Source organism: Herpailurus yagouaroundi, unplaced genomic scaffold, assembly GCF_014898765.1.
Source record: "Herpailurus yagouaroundi ecotype Mexico unplaced genomic scaffold, PumYag 67793, whole genome shotgun sequence".
NCBI classification, from domain to species: Eukaryota; Metazoa; Chordata; class Mammalia; order Carnivora; family Felidae; genus Herpailurus; species Herpailurus yagouaroundi.
This window is the reverse complement of record NW_024420586.1, coordinates 18498544-18517294: the sequence shown is the minus strand read 5'-3', so window position 1 is coordinate 18517294 and position 18751 is coordinate 18498544. Positions and strand designations below refer to the sequence as shown.

General features: G+C 40.5%; 1 protein-coding gene and 1 long non-coding RNA gene across 6 annotated transcripts in view; one reads left to right on the top strand and one right to left on the bottom strand.

The window, feature by feature from the left end:
• The window catches only part of LOC121026034 (uncharacterized), a 246688-nt gene extending 240158 nt beyond the window's left edge, over nt 1-6530 (bottom strand). For 2 of the 4 annotated variants that reach the window (XR_005788234.1, XR_005788235.1), the window contains exons 1-2: nt 6341-6530; nt 1108-1282 (exon numbers count right to left, since the gene is read on the bottom strand). This is a non-coding gene — a long non-coding RNA (uncharacterized LOC121026034). The remainder of the gene's footprint in view (nt 1-1107; nt 1283-6340) is intronic. The other 2 variants (XR_005788236.1, XR_005788233.1) reach the window with 2 other exon arrangements.
• Nucleotides 6531-6621: 91 nt separating this feature from the next.
• Nucleotides 6622-18751, top strand: part of MED14 (mediator complex subunit 14) — a 68287-nt gene continuing 56157 nt past the window's right edge. The window contains exons 1-3 of one of the 2 annotated variants that reach the window (XM_040468840.1): nt 6622-7194; nt 11793-11819; nt 14379-14484. In XM_040468840.1, the coding sequence (XP_040324774.1) occupies nt 6980-7194; nt 11793-11819; nt 14379-14484 (348 nt within the window). In that variant the 5' untranslated portion in view covers nt 6622-6979. The remainder of the gene's footprint in view (nt 7195-11792; nt 11820-14378; nt 14485-18751) is intronic. The other variant, XM_040468839.1, reaches the window with a different exon arrangement.

The following is an 18751-nucleotide window of genomic DNA, read 5'->3' as shown; positions in this document are numbered from 1 at the left end:
GCCATTTGGATAAAATTTTGATGGCAATATGCTAACTAAAGTAAGTCATACATAGAAAAACAAATACTGTATGGTTGCACTTACATGTGGGAACCCAGAAAGGCCAAACTCATAGAAAGAAAGAGTAGACTGGTGGTTGCCAGGGGCCGGGGGTGGGGGAAATGGGGAGACAGTCAAATGGTACAAACTTCCAGTTATAAAATGAATAAGTTCTGGGGATCTAATATACAGCATGGTGACTATAGTTAACACGTGCTGTATATTTTAAAGTTGCTAAGAGAGTAGATCTTAAATGTTCTCACCACAAAATTTTTTAAAAAGTAACTGTGAGGTGAAAAAAAAGATACTGAATTTTAGCACAGCTAGAAATTCTTAAGATTATAAATCTGGATAAGTTTTTTTTAGACTCCTTGCAAACATTCTTATTCCAAGGCCTGAAACCAAAATTGTTAAAATATTTGACACATTCATTTCTTTTACAAGCAGTTATAATTTAAGTTTCCTTGTAGTTTTTTTAATGTTAAACACTCCATAAATTACAAAAATGTTTTAAAAACTCTCAAAGATTGAGTAGATACATATATTAAAAGCTGTCGATTAGGAAAGAAAAAAGATCTGGACCTTTAGTTAAGTACCCAGTTTTGATTTTTCAAAACTTTTTATTATATATGTTCTTGTGCATACAGAAAAGAGGAGAAAGAACAGAGTGTAAGAAACTTCCATGTATCCATCATCAACTTTAATAACTGTCAACATGTTGCCAATTGTAGTTCATCTACCTCCACCAAGTTTTTTTCTTAAGTGTTTTTGTAGAAAGCCTAGACACTTCTTTTTCACACGTAAATACATGTAAGTCAATCTTAATCCCAAATAGGTTAATGCAATATAAATAGAACTACAGTGTATAGGTGAAGGAATATACCTGTCCCATTCATTAAAACCAGATAGCTAGGGCACTATGCTAGGTGCTGGGATTATCAGAGCGAGAGCCACATGAGGGCAGGGAAAGACAGTAAGTTCATAGGTTATTAGGTGAAAAACCAAATATAAGAATTATTACTCCTAAGTGATGATGGTGGTAATAGTTAATATTTATAGATCACTTACTGTTTGCAAATGTTAACTCATTAGTTCTTCATAGTCATCCTCTGAGGTAAATACTATTATTACAGATGAGGAAACTGAGACCCAGAGAAGTGAAATAACTTGCTGGAGAGCATTCAGATGGCAAGTGGTCAAGCTAGGACTTTAATCTAAGTGGTCTGATTCCAGAGACCATGCTCTAAGGGGAAAAAAAAGAGAGAGAGAAGACTACTTTAGTCTTGTGGTAAAAAGAAATATTCTTTGTTCACCAAACCATTTCATTCTCTTCCTAGGCACACAAGACGACTGTATTTCCCAGCTCCCTAGCCTTTATTAAAAAAAATTTTTTTTAACGTTTTATTTATTTTTGAGACAGAGAGAGACAGAGCATGAACGGGGGAGGGGCAGAGACAGGGAGACACAGAATCGGAAGCAGGCTCCAGGCTCTGAGCTATCAGCCCAGAGCCCGACGCGGGGCTCGAACTCACAGACCGCGAGATCGTGACCGGAGCCGAAGTCGGACGCTCAACCGACTGAGCCACCCAGGCACCCCTCCCTAGCCTTTATTTTTAAAAAAATGTATTATTGAAGTGTAATTGACATACAATATTATATTAATTTCAGGGGTACAACATAGTGATTTAACAATTCTATACACTAAGCTGTGCTCACCACGGAAGTGTAGTCACTATCTGTCTCCATATAATGTTATTATAATATTGTTGACAATATTTCCTATGTGGTACTTTTCATCTCTGTGACTTACTATAACTGGAAAGTTGTACCTCTTAATCCCCTTCACCTAGTTCATCTACCCCTCACTCCCTGACCTACACCGAAGCATTATTTACAGTAACAAAGACATGGAAGCAACCTAAGTGTCTGCTGATAAATGAATAAATAAGATGTGGTATATGTACAGTGGAATATCACCCAGCCATAAAAAAAGAATAAGGTCTTGCCATTTGAGACAACATGGATCAACCCAGCCCCTAGCATTTAAAAGGGCTATGTAACTAATTCTGACTAATGGAATGTAGGTGGACATAGACAAAATCTCCCAGTTAGAGCGATGGCTTCCCAAGATAGAAGGAGTCCTGGGGCACCTGGGTGGCTCAGACGGTTAAGTGTCTGATTTTGGCTCGGGTCACGATCTCATGTTCGTGAGTTCAAGCCCCACATTGCGCTGTGTGCTGACAGCTCAGAGCCTGGAGCCTGTTTTGGATTCTGTGTCTACCCCTCTCTCTCTGCCCCTCCCTGGTTCTCACTGTCTCTCTCTCTCAAAAATAAATAAACATTAAAAAAAAAAAAAAAAAGAAGGAGTCTAGATCTCTGGGTTACTACTTAGAGAGAGCCTCTCCATCAGGTACATCTTTACTGAACTTTGTGAACACGAGAAATAAACTCTTACCATGTTAAGTCACTGAGATTGGGGGTTTGTTATGGCAGTTTGTATAAATTATACTAATAGAAACATTTTAATTTAAACTTAAAAAAATTATGAAATGTTGGGGCCCCTGAGTGGCTCAGTTGTTTGAGCATCCAACTTCAGCTCAGGTCATGATCTTACGGTTCAGTTCAGGCCCCAGGTAGGGTTTTGCACTGACAGCGCAGAACCAGCTTCAGATTCTCTGTCTACCTCTCTCTCTCTGCCCCTTCCCCCTCACACCGTGTCTCAAAATTAAATAAACATTAAACATTTTTTAATTATAAAGTCTTTATAAAAATATTGAAAAGTACAGAACATATTTACAATCATCTCTCTCTCCCCAGATTTAATAGATATTAATATTGTCACATATCCTTCAGGTTTTTCTTCAGTAAACCCATTAGATATAACTAATAGCTAATATCCCATAAAGCACTACCTCGTCCCTTACCCCTCCCTAGAAGTAACTACCATCCTGAAAGTGCTATCATCTTCATTGACATTTTTTACCTTGACTACAATATATAAAATTACGGTTATTTTGTGTGCTTTAAAAATGGACAGATAAGAAACAAAACGAATGAGTGAAGGAAAAAAGAGAGAAAGAGAGAGACAAAGCAAGAAACAGACTCGTAAGTATAGAGAACAAACTGATGGTTACCAGAAGGGAGGTGGGTGGGGTAATGGATAAAATAAGTGATGGGGATTAAGGAGTGAACTTGTCATGATGAGCACAGGGTAATGTATAGAACGGCTGGATCACTATATTTTATATCTGAAAATAATATAACAGTGTATGTTGACTATACTGGAATTAAAACTAAATTTTAAAGAATAAAAAAATAAAAATGGACAGAAATGGTAGCAAAAAAGATGGCTGTTTTCATTCAGTATTGTTTTTGAGATGAATCCATGTTGGTACATGTAGGTCTAATTCCTTCACTTGAACAGTTACATGGAAATATAGTAATTTACTTAACCATTCTACTGAGACAGTTAAGATCATATGGTTTGGCTTCTACAATGCTGCAATGGAATTCCTTATATATTCCTAATATCAAATAGCCAAGGGAGGCCTCCCTAAGGATTTTCTCATTTAAGCTGACACTGGAAGGATGAGAAGCCAGAAACATGTGATGAGCTGGGAAACAAGTGTTTCCCATATCTGGAACAGTGGACAAGCCTTAACACTGAAGGAACAGCATGTGCTAGACCCAGTGTGGTTACAGGTGTAGTGAGCAAAGGAAAGAGTAGTAGGAGATAGCAGTGGAGAAGCAGACAAGGATCACTCTCTTAGGGGCTTTGGAGACCACAGTAAGAAGTTTGGGTTTTCTTTTATAGGCAAAACAATTAAAGTGTTCTCATTTTTTCTAGGTTGGTCAGACCATACTCAGAGTGTTTGTTGTGAGCACCTTCCCTCAACTTCACCATGAATGGAGCATCTATCGAATGAATGCAGTTGCTGCTTTTGCTCTCTGTTTTACAGGAATTAATTGTAGTATCTCAGAAAAAGGAAGAAAAAAACTACTTTTCAATCCCTTTCCTACTCATTTGTGTCTGAGGGGCAGCTGTATGTTTCAAAATGAAACTATATTTATCACAATTTCATTTTTCCAGCAAAAGGGCTTAGAAGGAAATGTTATTTTATTTTTCCATATTTTGCAATCAATTTCTTTTATTAAAATTGGACTGGCTTCATGAAAGATTTCAAGTGTTTAGTTCAATTGAAGAGCCACGGAAGTATCATGCTGCTAGTTCTGAAACTATCTGAAGTGTGACAGAATCTGGTGATGACCAAATAGAGGAACAATTGAAAAATGTGAAAGAATTATGTATATATACTATAGTGCCAAACATTGTACTGTAAGTTTTAAAATGATAAATTATAGGATTTCCAAAAGTGATTTGGATGTGAGTCATTCCTTTAGTAACTCAGCCAAACATGCTAACATTCTTTCTCCATCCCCATTCATTTCTTCTATTTGCACTTCCTGTATTTGTTTAGTAGCTACATTATCAGCTTGGGAGGGAGGGTTATCACTTCTTTCAGGAGCTTTCATTTATATTACCTCCCTGATCACCAACAATTCAAACATAGCACATCTCACAGTTGTATTAGTAAGATTTTTGCCCTATTTTCCTTTAGAATATCGTTTTTAAAAGGTACTTTTCAATTTTTAAAGGTATCTATTGAAACAGAAATTTCCAAAGATTTTAATCTGATGGATGTGAGTGAAATTTTCTCTATCCTAAAACAATTTTTTCATCCAATTAATTATTTTCCTTTCATTTGCAAGCTGGTTGTGCTGTCTCTAGGTAGAACCTTACTGCCAAATTGAACGTATACCAAAAGACATGGTGTGTAATAACTGTGTTTAATATATGCAATAAGGCAGAGTTAAAATCCTATCAACATCACACAGAATCAGAATCTGAGAGTTAGAAAAGACCTTAAAGACCACCCTGTACAACCACCAACTTTCCTGGATATGTGATCACCGGGTTTTTTTGTTTGGTTTTAAGTCAGTAGTTCTCAAGAAAGAGGGAAAATCTTCAGTAAAACAAATCAAAACAACTGCAAAAGAAATGGTACCATTCTAGCTAACATAAAAATTTGTTCCCAAAGGTAGCTTGCATAGGGAGGAATGATAATCTCTGCCCTCCAGCAAGGGGTGTAACACTAATGCGTTTTGATAAGTATCATGATGATATTGCGTGTAAGTGTGCTTTAAGGTCCCAAAAGAGGGAGCAAGCGACTATACTCCAAAGGTTACACCTTCAGAAGACAGGTGAATGGCCTTCAAGAATTACTGAGAATTACACAAGTGGACAAGAATAAGATTATTTTGGGGCGCCTGGGTGGCTCAGTCAGTTAAGCGTGCGACTTCGGCCCAGGTCATGATCTCATGGTTCATGAGTTGGAGCCCCACGTCAGGCTCTGTGCTGACAGCTTGGAGCCTGGAGCCTGCTTCGGATTCTGTGTCTCCCTCTCTCTCTACCCCCCCCCCCCCCCCAGCTCATGCTCGCACTCTGTCTCTGTCAAAAATAAATACACTTAAAAATTTTTTTAAAAAGAGTAAGATTGGTTTAACCTTAAAGAACAGCAAGAGTATCTCTTACACCTAGGAGTTACAGATAGGAATCTGCAAAAATGTTTGAAAAAAGGGTAGGAGCAATTGACGCTTTTTAACAATAGACTTCTACGTTAGTTGCACATCAGAGTCACCTAGGAATCTTTAAAACCTGGAAGCCCAGATCTCACATCAGACCACTTAAAGCCGCATCTAGGAGCGTGGCGTAAGTATTTTTTAAACCCCGCCCCCGCCCGGTGATTCCAACGTGAAGGCTACGTTGAGAATCACTGTTTTAAAGCAGGAAGCAAAATTTTGAAGGGGAAAAGTGGAGGCAGAACATAGAAGAAAAACTGAAAACCCTGGGAGGGCAGGGCGTCTACTGCAAGGGCAGGGCGTCTACTGCAAGGGCAGGGACAAGAAAGAAGGGAGTGAGAGCCAGCGGTAGAGGATTTAAAGGCTGTCTCTGTGGTAGAACTCCCCGGATTTGGGGATCGGTAACGAGGTCGGCATATGTCCAACTCCATTAAAGTGAAGTTATTCTGCCAGCAGCCCTGCTCTTATCCCCCATATTTTCTCGCATCTTTTCCCACAGTTAAAAAAAAAAAAAAATGACGGAAACGTTTTCTATCCCACGAAAGGCGCATGAGCAGACTGTGGGAGGAGCAAAGGTCTGAGAAGCCACGAGAGCGCAGCCGCAACAATTTCTTCGCGACTCCAGAACCACAACTCACGAACATCTAGGAAGGAAACCTACCCAGCCGCGTTCGCCCCGCACTGGGGAGCGCTGATAAATACCTCAGAGTACATTGGAGCCTTTTAAACACCGGAGGGCGGCGAGGGCAAGGGCGGGGCAACTACTGACGTTAACGGTGACGTCCATGGCTCCGCCCTCACACCCGCTTCCGGCGACGCGCGGCCACCGCTTCCGCTTTCCCCACCCGCGCTCCGGCCCCGCCCCACTCCCACGCGCCCCCAAGCGTCACGGCACCGGACAGCCGGAGAAAAGGCACAGGTTGCTGTCGGAAGTCCCCCTGCAGGTTCCCCTTCCGCTCTGCCTAACGACTTCCGTTTTGGGCCGTCAACATGGACGCTGCGGCTGCTTGGCGAAGCGGCCTCTGATCGGTTGCGGAGGCGCAGCTTCTCTGCGGAGGCCTCCCCGCTTCCCCGCCCTCCCCGCCTCTCCCCCGCCCCTCTCTCCAGTCCCTGGGGCCGGCGGGCTCGTTGCTACATGGGGGCGGGCCTCCGCGGCCGGCTCACGGCTTCCTGTTCGGAGGCGGCCTGGCGGTAGGCGGCGGCGACTCTGCCCGCGCCCACTTCGGCGCGGTGACCGAGCGCCCGGGAAGCTCGAGGGCTTCATCTTGTGCCGCTGCACCAAGCCCGGCCCTGCGCCGCCATGGCCCCAGTGCAACTGGAGAACCACCAGCTGGTCCCTCCCGGAGGCGGTGGCGGGGGCAGCGGCGGTCCCGCCTCAGCCCCGGCGCCTCCTCCTCCCGGAGCTGCCGTGGCGGCGGCAGCTGCAGCTGCGGCCAGCCCCGGCTACCGGCTGAGCACCCTTATCGAATTTCTGCTGCACCGGGCCTACTCGGAGCTCATGGTGTTGACGGATCTGTAAGTGCCGCGAAACCCATGCCTGCTCTCCCGCCCCCCCCCCCCCCCGCTCTTCCCGCCCAACCGGCTTAGATAGGCTCGCACCTCCCTCTCTCCAAGGGGCTGCTGTTTTCTCCTTTCCTCTGGGCTAATCTAGAATTTTTGAACTCTTGGGGCTCAACGGAGGTGGAGGGAAAGCTTTGCATTTGGGGTCTTTCTGGAGATGAAGCAACGGACACTTGTTAATTATGCATGTTAGACTTGCACTGAAAATCTCATCTTTGGGATTTTTGCTCGAGTTGCCAACCGAACCCTATTAATTTCTTGGTTGGAAGCTTTTTAGCCGAAAGCCCACTTTTAGGGTTTAGGAATACATAATATTCGAATTCCTAAAGACAGGAAATCTGTTTTACGGCGTCTTGACGGTACATTTTAAACGAAGGTTGTAATTGCTTCTGGCAAAGTTTGAACTCAGGAGATGTATTGTGTATAAATTAATCCAACAATTTGGAATCCAAGGTGTGTGTGTATGTGTGGTTTTTTTTCTGGAATGTTTGAGAGTGTTCTGAGTCTTAACGCCTTAAGTGTAAGTAAAAGCTGTAACTGGTCTTCTGTTATTGTCTCTTGGAGTATGAAGGGAGTTTATAGATCACTAAGTTACCAATGAAATGCCATGGGACATGATTAGGGTGTTAATCCCTTCAGAATAGGATCAGACTACACTAATGATTTTTAGTGTGTGAAGAAAAGGCATTATAAAATTGCGGGTATATGTACTTTACTGTTGTACATTTTTAAATCCAGGTTCAGAAAAACTAAGAATTATAAGTTTTTAATTGTAGTTTTTATCTTTGATCTATTGTTAGATTGCAGATCAGTATTTTCAAGTGGAACATTAATTTGTTACTAGAGACTAAAAATATTTGTTTGCAGATGAATGAAAGAGTTAGAATAGGTTCTCCTTATTCCTGCAAAACATCATTCTCAATTTGGATATGTTGTACTTTATTGAATGGAAGAGAAAGAAGACTACCCCTGCCTAATGAGAAACTTAAATAGCTGTCATGATTAGGTGTCGTAGTAATATACCTGTCTGAGCCAATTACTGGTGGATATCATGAAAATTTAAGAGTATCCATGAGAAAATTTCATACATGTAAAGGTCACCTACCCAATGTATAGCTAGGGAAAAATGTTGAAAACTGCTATCAGTGGTTGTATAATTTGTTTTTTCGTAGAGGATTTGTAGAAATTCTTCGAGCTATACTGCATTCTTACTATTTTACAGTTTAGTTATGAAGAAACATCTGTTTTACTGCTGTAGAATAAGTACATAATTTTAATCCTGCACCCTTTATATGATGATGATTCCCAAACTTCTATCTTCAGCAGAGACCTCTCCACTGAACTCCAGACTCTATATCCAAACGCCTACATTTAAATACCTAATGGGTGTTTCAGTGTACCAAGTCCAGACTCAAACTCCTGATTCCACTTGATCCCCCCCCCCCCCTTTCCTGTCTCTCTAAAGAGTATCTCCATTCTTCCTGTTGTTGCTTAGGCCAAAAATTGGGGGTAACTCTTGGCTCTTCTTTCTTCCAATCCTACACCCAGTATGTCAGCAAGTACTGATCATCTCTGACTTCAGAATCTGACCACTTTTCAACATTTCCATCAAGTGTGATTCCTTTGCCCCTGTTAACTGCAGTAGTCTGCCATCTGATATCTCCACTGCTAGCTTGCCCCTTTACAGTTTTTGTCATCCATAAAATAGGATGATCCTTTTAAAACTTCTCACATCTCTCCAGCGGTTCTCCATCTATCTCACTTACAGTAAAAAGGTTTTATAGTCACCTATATATGGAGTGACCATAAAAGTTATGGTCCAAGTCAGGACACTTTTGAGCATGAAACGTGGTGCTGTTAATAATAATGTTGGAGCAACAGGCACAAACCAGGACTATCTTGGGCAAACAAGGATACGTGGTCTGAGCCTTCTCTCTCTCCCTTACCTCTTTATCCTCATTTCCAAATACGCTCCTCTTTGCTTATTCTGTTTCAGCCACATTGCCCTTCTTGATGTTTTTTCATAGTGCCAGGCACACTCCCACCTTAGAGCCTTTGCTCTTCCCCCAGAAATCTGTGTGGTTTGCTTTCCTATTTCCTTTAGGTCTTTGTTCAGATAGAACTTATCACAAAGACTTTCTCTGACCACCCATGAAAAGCACTCTGCCCCTGCTGTCCATTCTTAACTCACTTTTTCTCTTAATCACTAGTGGGTACTCTTAGTTTATTGTGTCTCTTCCTTACTGGAGGCGCCATGAGGATGGGGATTTTGATTCGTTTGCTATGTTCGGTGGGCCTAGAACAGTGTCTGGCACATAGTCGGGGATTAAGTAAGTACTTATTGACTTAACACATCAACAAATGAATTTTTAGAATTGTAATTGCAGACCATGGAGTATTTAACAGGAAAATACACTGTTGTTCTTAATACTTAGAAAAGAGTAAGATAACTCTTTTCTCTTTTGATATGTGCAAGCCAAAATTAGTTTGAGAACTTAGGAGTTCCTAAATCCTGTGTTTTCCCTTGTTCCAGCTGGAAGCTGTCAGAATTAACGTATTGATGCAAAGCTAGTGTTCTAGGTATACTTAATACGAATCTTATTTCTGCCACATTTGATGCTTGTCTGTGAACTATTGAAAGTAAAAAGGACCGCCTTGACAATTTCAGTGGTTTGTTTTGGGCCATGGATTTCTGTTTTTTTTCCTTCTCCTTGTCTATCACAACCTCCTTACACACTCTCATCTAAGAGTTTATACTCTGCCTTGACTTTTTAGGGATGTAGGTCCTACTTTTTTCTTCTTTCTTTTCTTTCTTTCTTTCTTTTTTTTTTTTTTGCCTGTTTTAATTAAAATTAGAAAATGCTAAGATCTCCATCACGTAAACTTGTCTTATCACACTTTGGTGTAAGTTTCTGTGACTTCCAAAAATTTGTGTTTTAGGGCTTTTGCCCCAAATGGTGGATTCATTATCCATAAAGGAATTTTAAATAGATTAGGAGGAATTGGGCGGGTGGGGGGGTGGTGGTGGTGCAGGCAACAGAGCCTTATAATCTTGGTCCCCAAAATGATACCACCTCTGAAATGAGGTGATCCTTTTAGGGTGTCCGGGGCAGGTGGAAAGAGCTGGAACAATGTTTCCTGTTCTTTCTACCCGCAAAATCTCTCCTCTTTTGTTTCTCTGTGTCTGTTAAGCACACACAAGCATCCATGGTTCTCATTCTTTCCCTCCGTTGAGGATGAGGGTTGTGGCTCCTCGGGGAGTGTTAGGAGCTTTCACATGTAGAGGAACTTACCAGTAGTTGTTTTTACTTGTAGTCTTACAAGGCCTAATGTATGCTTCATCTGATCTTCTGGCTCATCCAGCTTCTACCCGGCTTCCTTTATCACCAGATCATAACTTCAACTTCTATGCCACTGTCTACTCTCCGAATTGTAGTTATCTACAAGCCAGAGCTCATTTTCATAGTTTCCCCTCCTTCTGCCTTGAATCTCTGGTTTTATTGTTTCTGCACCTGTGGCCTGTGGGGGTGGGGTGGGGGAGAGGATCTAAGTAGTTCAGTGTGTGTTCTTCAAGAAGTGATTAGATGTGGAGCGCCTGGGTGGCTCAGTCAGTTAAGCGCCAGACTTCGGCTCAAGTCATGATTTCACGGTTCATGGGTTCAAGCCCTGCGTCAGGCTCTGTGCTGACAGCTCAGAGCCTGGAGCCTGCTTCAGACTCTGTGTCTCCCTCTGCCCCTCCCCTGCTCATGCTCTGTCTCTCTCTCTCAAAAATAAACATTAAAAAAAAAAAAAAGAAGTGATTAGATGTAGAGGAGGTTTTAGAGTTGCTCAGGCAGTTGAATCTTGGGCCATGGGATAGGGGTTTCTAGAATGCAGTGATTCATGAGGCTAGATCGGGACCTCTGTAAGCATCAGTGGATGTGAGAGTGTTAAGTAGTATAATTTAACAGGGAAAATGGTGACATTGGTAGCTGGCTGTTGTACTGGAAAACTAGCAAAAAGAAATCAAAACCTTATTGGAGCTGTTTAAAAGTAATCATTTACAGCTAACCACCATGCAACGTTATAATTACCATAAAACCCTTGGCTGACACTGGTCCTTTTGTGTGCTTAGCTTCCAGTTTTGCCCACCCTAACAAAACATGGAGAGGTTATTGCTTGGAGGCAAGGTTCCATTGGATTCAGGGAGGCTGACAACTAGTATTCTGCATCCGTGACTATTTTGGTTTTAAAAGAGTATTTTCTATGACTCTGTGATATAGTAGTGTGCGTAACGTAAGACTTGAGCTTTTTCAATGTTTGAGGCTCATGCAATACCTTTTGGAGCATTTTGAATGGAGAGAAGAATGTTCCTTTGTTGATTTTTGTCCCTTATGGCCATATTGCTGGAAACTCATAAAAAAGAGTAGGTAGCCACACAAGCTTGTAGTGGCTATTGTTCCAGCTTTTGTGAGATGCTAAAGTATGTAATAGAGTCAGAATAAAGACCGTTATCATTTTGATGAAGGTATGCATATATTTAGTCAATTTCTTTTGTGTTTTTTCCTTCTTAGACTGCCAAGGAAATCTGATGTGGAAAGGTAAGTATGAAAAAAACCTTAAATCTGTGTCTGTGTTGTTAGATCTATGGGAGTGTGTATATGTGTATGGTATATGAGAGAGAGGGAGAGAGAGAAAGTGTGTGTGTGTTTGTGTGTCTGTGGGTGGCAGGGCTGTGGATTGGAAACCTAGGCCCAGAGAACCCAGGGTGACGTTTCACTCCATTTGTTTAGGGGGCCCTGGGAAATGTGGTTTCCTCATCCTTGACAATTCTTGGTGTGAGACCAGCTCTGGACCTTCTGTTCTAGAAACCTTTGTTGAGTCACTGACCAGGTCAAGTCCCTGAGGGGGGTAGAAAGATGTAGAAAACTTAGAACTTAATAAAGAAGCTGAGGAACAGATTCACTTTAGAAAGTTGGCTGCTAGTTTACCACGATGCCAGATATCTTTAGAGAATTGACATTTGCCTACTCCGTTGCTGCTTTATAGTTGAGATAATTGTTATTGAGTTGGAGTTGGGGGCTTAAGACATAACTAGACACCAATGTTTCCATAGGCCAAGGGAACAAGATAAATTAAGGTTTCAAGGCAATCCTGTGATAGAGATTTAAATTGTGGCTATAGTATAGACTACTTCATCTTTGGCACTAATGCTCCTTGATTTTTTTATTTTTTTCTAAAGACCAAGTCACTAGGGAGGATTTATTAGTGACTATGCTCCATCCCCACCACCAGCTCTCTTTCTGATGGAATTAGACTGAAAAGGCAGAGATGGGGGAGACAGTGTGGCTGGTCAGTTTTAAAGGAAGGAAATGAAAATCCAGATTTCTTCTGTCCACTCTGGGGTAGGAAGGGAAACTGGACCTTGGAAAAAACAGACTCATGCTGCTTATCACCTGAGATTGCATGGTGTCAAAAAGATCACGTTACGATGGTTTACAAAGGTGGGTGTTTGCTTTCCAGTAGAGGAGCTCATTTGGGAAAGCAAGTTAATAATATACAGATATGCTTGCTCTAGGAGAGCAACCTCACCTGCTCTGTAAGTTGTTGCTGAGTTAGAATGATGGTGGTAATTCTCCTAGCATGGAGGTGGCTGTCAGGTTGTAATGTGCGTTGAATATTTTTTCTGTGTTCCAGTCTTGCCTGTGATGCTCCGGTAGTTTTATCTCTTAAGATCCTTCACAGACACTGGCAAAGAGTCATAACTGTATCTGTGTCCTTGATTCTTCTCTTTGTACTACCACTGATCCTATTGCTGGCTGAATCTTAAGCCTTTCACGTTGTCTGTGGGCTCCATACACATGCTTTCACTAGGAGTTAGACTCTGTAGTCAGTCAGGATTATACTTCAACAGTAACTTTTGGTTGGGTGCATTGCCTCATGGTGTTGCTGTTGGTGAGATGCAGGGATGTGGTTTGGATCTGCAGGTCATTGAACAGCTGTACTGAGACTAATACAGGTTAGAGTCCACTTGGCAGGAGGCTGATGTCCTGCTGGGTTCTGTCATCAGTCCTGGCCTGTTCAATATTTTTTTTTCGGTATCTTAAGGTAAACTATGAAAGTGATTTTCAGTTTTATAGCTGACAGGAAATTGAGAGGTCTAGTTCACACATTGATTGACAATGTAAAGCTTTGAAGGCTTTATGAGGAGATGATAAAAATACAGATGAGTATTGGGAGCAAAAGCATCATAGTGGGTATAGCATAAAAATAGATACAGACTGACCATCTAGCTGTTACTTTTAGTAGTCAACTTACTTTCCTTAACTTTGTTTAGATAATTTAATATCTAAGCTTGTCGTTGAAATTAGTTTGGTAAAGAGTTGGATAGTTCTTTGATTATTCAGCTTTTTATTTTTTATTTATTTTTTAAAATTTTTTTTCAACGTTTATTTATTTTTGGGACAGAGAGAGACAGAGCATGAACGGGGGAGGGGCAGAGAGAGAGGGAGACACAGAATCGGAAACAGGCTCCAGGCTCTGAGCCATCAGCCCAGAGCCCGACGCGGGGCTCGAACTCACGGACCGCGAGATCGTGACCTGGCTGAAGTCGGACGCTTAACCGACTGCGCCATCCAGGTGCCCCTATTCAGCTTTTTAACTCATGCTCTTGCAAGATGGGAAATGGACCCTTGCTTTTGTAGAAGTAAGACAGTTTCAAGCTTTGGTAAAGATCTATTTCAGTTCCTTTCTTGTACCAGAAAGGTTGCCAATTCATAACTCATAACCACAATTATGAAATTCCTAACTCCTAATTTGATCTCCTCTGTGACCTGGTTAGCTTCTATATTGTACTTTTATATCTGTGAATTGGGTATATTTTAGTGAGCAACTTTTATTGTCCTGCAAAATTCGTTTTTAAAATGTGATTCTGATTTGTTACTCTGATACTATTGGATTTATTACCCTGAAGTAGAAAATTAAAAATGCAGCCAGTATGCAAAATGTGACAATAATTCATACTTATAAATATTTTAGGTGATTCATTTTGTTGTAATGGTTATAAACAAAGATTGAGTCATATTTTAGCTCAGATGAAATAAATTGTTAAATTTTCTTTTCAACTATGTTGGTTCATTAAGAATTGTTTTATTTTATAGGAAAATAGAAATAGTGCAGTTTGCTAGCCGGACACGTCAACTCTTTGTTCGATTATTAGCTTTAGTAAAATGGGCTAATAATGCTGGCAAGGTGGAAAAATGTGCGGTGAGTTAAACTTTTGATTATGTTTTATATTAAGTAACTTTTTGGAATGTCAACTTATAATAGATATAACTTTTGATTTTAGCTTAAATTTATATCTGCTGATTTGTTTGAGAGACATTATTTAAGTGAGTAATTCTGTTTCTGTATGAAAATGTGTAATATATTTCTGTAGAAACTTAGTATTTGATTACCTGACTAGAAAAAAGAGTAGGCCGTATCTGAAGACATTACTCTAGAAGACATTAAAGACAAAGACTTGAATTAAAGGGGGGAAACAGCCTTACATTTGTACACTTCCTTAAAGTCTACAAAGTGCTTCTTGAATTTTGCCTATTCTTGAAAACCCTCAGAGTATGGCAGAGTCGGTATCTTCTTGTTTTACAGATGAGGGAATGAGGTTTTTAGAAACTAACTGGCTTCAGTCAGGGCCACAGAGCTGATGACAGCATTTATCTGTTTGCTGTTCATCTATTCATTCTCCAAACCCTTAGTGAGCACAGAGTATAGGGTATAGTGGATGACACCCAAGTAAGGCACAGCCCCTACCCTCAAGAAGCTCATAGCTTTTAAATTTTTTTTTTTTTCAACGTTTATTTATTTTTGGCACAGAGAGAGACAGAGCATGAACGGGGGAGGGGCAGAGAGAGAGAGGGAGACACAGAATCGGAAACAGGCTCCAGGCTCCAAGCCATCAGCCCAGGAAGCTCATAGCTTTTAAAAAAATTTTCTTTTAATCTTTACTTATTTTTGAGAGAGAGAGAGAGAGAGAGAGAGAGAGAGACAGAATCCGAAGCAGGCTCCAGGCTCCAGGCTCCGAGCTGTCAGCACAGAGCCTGACGCGGGACTCAAACCCACATACCACAAGATCATCACATGAGCTGAAGTCAGACATTTAGCTGAGCCACCCAGGTGCCCCAAAGCTCATAGTCTTTTGACTGTTACATACCAGAGATGCTAAAATCTGTGCCTCCCTCCCCGCCTCCCCCACCAAAACAAAAAAATTTTTTTTGAAGCTGTATTCAAGAAGTGTTGAGGGAAAACATCAGTAGGGGTCTTGTGTTAGCCTGTTGAGCTCCTAACTTGGGGAGGATGGTGCCTCCCAATTACTCCCTTCTGTTTTCCTTTGGTCATTTCCGGTGAGAATGGAAAGAGTAGAGTACCTTTTCATACTGGAAAGGGGAGGGTAGTTATCATAAAATGAATAAAGTCCTAAAATAATGAGAGCATTTACTCACTTTAATTGAGGTCTGCTCTACAAGGTCCAAGTAATCTAGCCACTAGTCAGTTTTATTTGGAAAGTGGGTAGATTCTCTAAGTGAGCTTGATACTGATGCTCATATTCTTTTTTTTTTTCCATTCAGTTATGTAATAACATTAAAATTTTTTTATCAGTTTTAATAGGTGAAGGCAGAAAAACAACTTTACTTTGGTTAAATTTTATTTGAGTCATTTTTAAATTCTCTTAAAGTTTACTAGACTTCCTGGATAAATTAAAATTAGCAGCTACCCACTTAGCATAGAGGTACCATAACAAGTGTATTTTTAGCACTCTGACAAGCTAAGTCTAGAATATTTTTAGAGTAATTTTATATTTGCAAATCTGTCAGGGTTTACCTATTCCATAAAATCCCACTTCGGAAAGGAATCTACAGCACAGTTGTGTTTCTGCACGTGATTTCTTGACTTCTCACCTCTGTTGTAGCCACTGCATTCACTGCCCTCGATTTTACTAGGTTCCTTTATCGTTAGACCCCAAGTCTGTGTGAAAGTTGCTAAAGTGAAAGGAGAAAAGGGGCTGTGAAGAAGTTGAGAATTTTAAATTCTAGGAGAATAATTGTTTTTAAGTTAAAAATAAAACCCAGTCTTCATTGAAGTTGATACTCCATTCCAGCTCTACCAACTAAGCTAGTGATCAAACTGGAAGAATTCTACCAAGACACAGTCTAGTCACATATCTTTTGTCTGTAGGAGTAAGCTGTCATCCTTCTATATAATATCGATCAAGGGTTTATTTAGAGGGACAGTATTTTGTACCATACGTTTTCCTTATGGGGGAAAACATTCTTTTATTCATCGGTTGTCTGTTGGTATGATAGGGAAGTTAAAGTTTATATTCAGAGGGTCTTTTGTACACTGTAAAGCATCATACAAAGAATGGTTTTGATTATAAATATTAACAAACAAACTCATTCCAAGCTTATTTATCAGAAAGTTTTACAACTCATTGTTCTGGAAATTTGGACACCAAATGTAGTAAATCTGTTTTGGCTGAAATGAGGTAGCATGGTATACTGTTTCTGAAAAGCCTGGGGTTTCTTCTCAATAATTAATTTGGAGCAATCTTTTCTTTTTTTTTTTCTTTTTTTTTTTTTTTTCAACGTTTATTTATTTTTGGGACAGAGAGAGACAGAGCATGAACGGGGGAGGGGCAAAGAGAGAGGGAGACACAGAATCGGAAACAGGCTCCAGGCTCTGAGCCATCAGCCCAGAGCCTGACGCGGGGCTCGAACTCACGGACCGTGAGATCGTGACCTGGCTGAAGTGGGGCGCGTTAACCGACTGCGCCACCCAGGCGCCCCGGAGCAATCTTTTCTTAAAGATGTTCAAACTTGCAGTGAAAAGTTAGGTGTCACTGAAGTAAATCAAAATCCAAGTGTTCAATTTTTCAAATCTGGTGTTAAATTCCTAATTATATCATGGGTATTTCAGTTACCTGTTTAATACTACTGAGTTCAGTAACATAGTGTCAGGGAAAATCCAAAACTCTTGGTTTTAATATTGAGCCATATTGTAATTCATCTTTCATTAATTGAAACTAGAGTAGTCTTCTATTAGTTTCTTGAGTTGGCTGTTCAAATCACATTCTGAATGAAGTCTCATATTGAACTTCTGTAAAGTTTTGGTATTTTGTGAATGTAGACACAGATGTGTTTATGTCAGGTGTAAGGTCCATCAACTGAAGAATTAGAAGATTATTCATGTTTTAACTCTTCTGTTCTCAACCTAATGATTATTTAACTAGTTTCATTTGAGGTTCTTAATAGATAATGATCTTAGGCATACCAGACATATTATGTGTGTAGCTGAGTGTGTAAGTACATAGTTTGTAGAATTCTAATGGTGAAACAGTCTGGATAATGTTTTATTTAAGAATAAGAGAAAATAATCCTATTCCTAGAGCTTTTTGAGAAACAGTTTTATTGAGACATAATTCACATGCCATACAATCCACCCATTAAAGTGCCTAATTCAATGGTTTTTAGTGTATTCAGATATGTACAACCATAACAGTCAATTGTAGAATGTTTTCATCATCTCAAAAAGAAAACATGTACCCTTTCACTGTTACCCCAAGTGCCCCCCATCCCAGCCCTAAGCAGCCACTAATCTGCTGTCTATAGATTTCCCTATTCTGAACATTTCATATAAATGGCACCATGATGGAGTCTTGTGTGACTGGCTTGTTTAATTTAGCATAATGTTTCCAAGGTTCATTCATGTCGTAGTACTTCATTCCTTTTTATAGTTGAATTGTACGAATCTGCTACCTCACTCGAGGCTCGATCTGATGAACTGTGAGATCATAACATGAGCCCAAATCAAGAGTTGGCCACTTAACTGAGCCACCCAGGTGCCCCTGTCTTAACCTGAGTCTCAATTTTCTCATCTCTAAAGTGATAGGAATTATCTGATTTTGTCTGTTTCCTGGAGTTGTGAAGATCAGATAATAAAATGAGTATGGAAATACTGAGAAAATAAATGTAGGGCATTGTGTGCTGGTATTAATTGTGGGTGTGATGTGGTATTAATTCTGGATACCATGTTTTAAGTTAGCCACTGATAAACTGGAGCCTTTCCAAGGCAGCAGAACAAGGGTGGTGAGATAGAAATTTGGAGATGTAAAGACTAAATTGAAGTGACTTGGAATGTTTAGCTTTGAAGATAGGGTGGGCTTCCCCGTGTTGGAAGGACATGGGAGACATTACTGCTCCAGAATAGAAAAGTTTCAAGGAAGGAGTTTGCAGCTCCATGATGAGCTCTACTATTCAGAAACGCATTCAATAGAGAACTGATGGAAAGGATTTCTGTTTGGGGCATGAAGATGGCCTAGATGTCTTATAACAGCATTTATGGAGTGTTTTATGTATTCTAGGCACTGTTCTTAAGGTTTTGTGTGCAATAACTCTTGCTCCTCAGAACAACCTTGTAAGGTTGGAAATCATTATCTCTATTCTACAGTTGAAAAACCTGAGGTACAGAGAGGTTA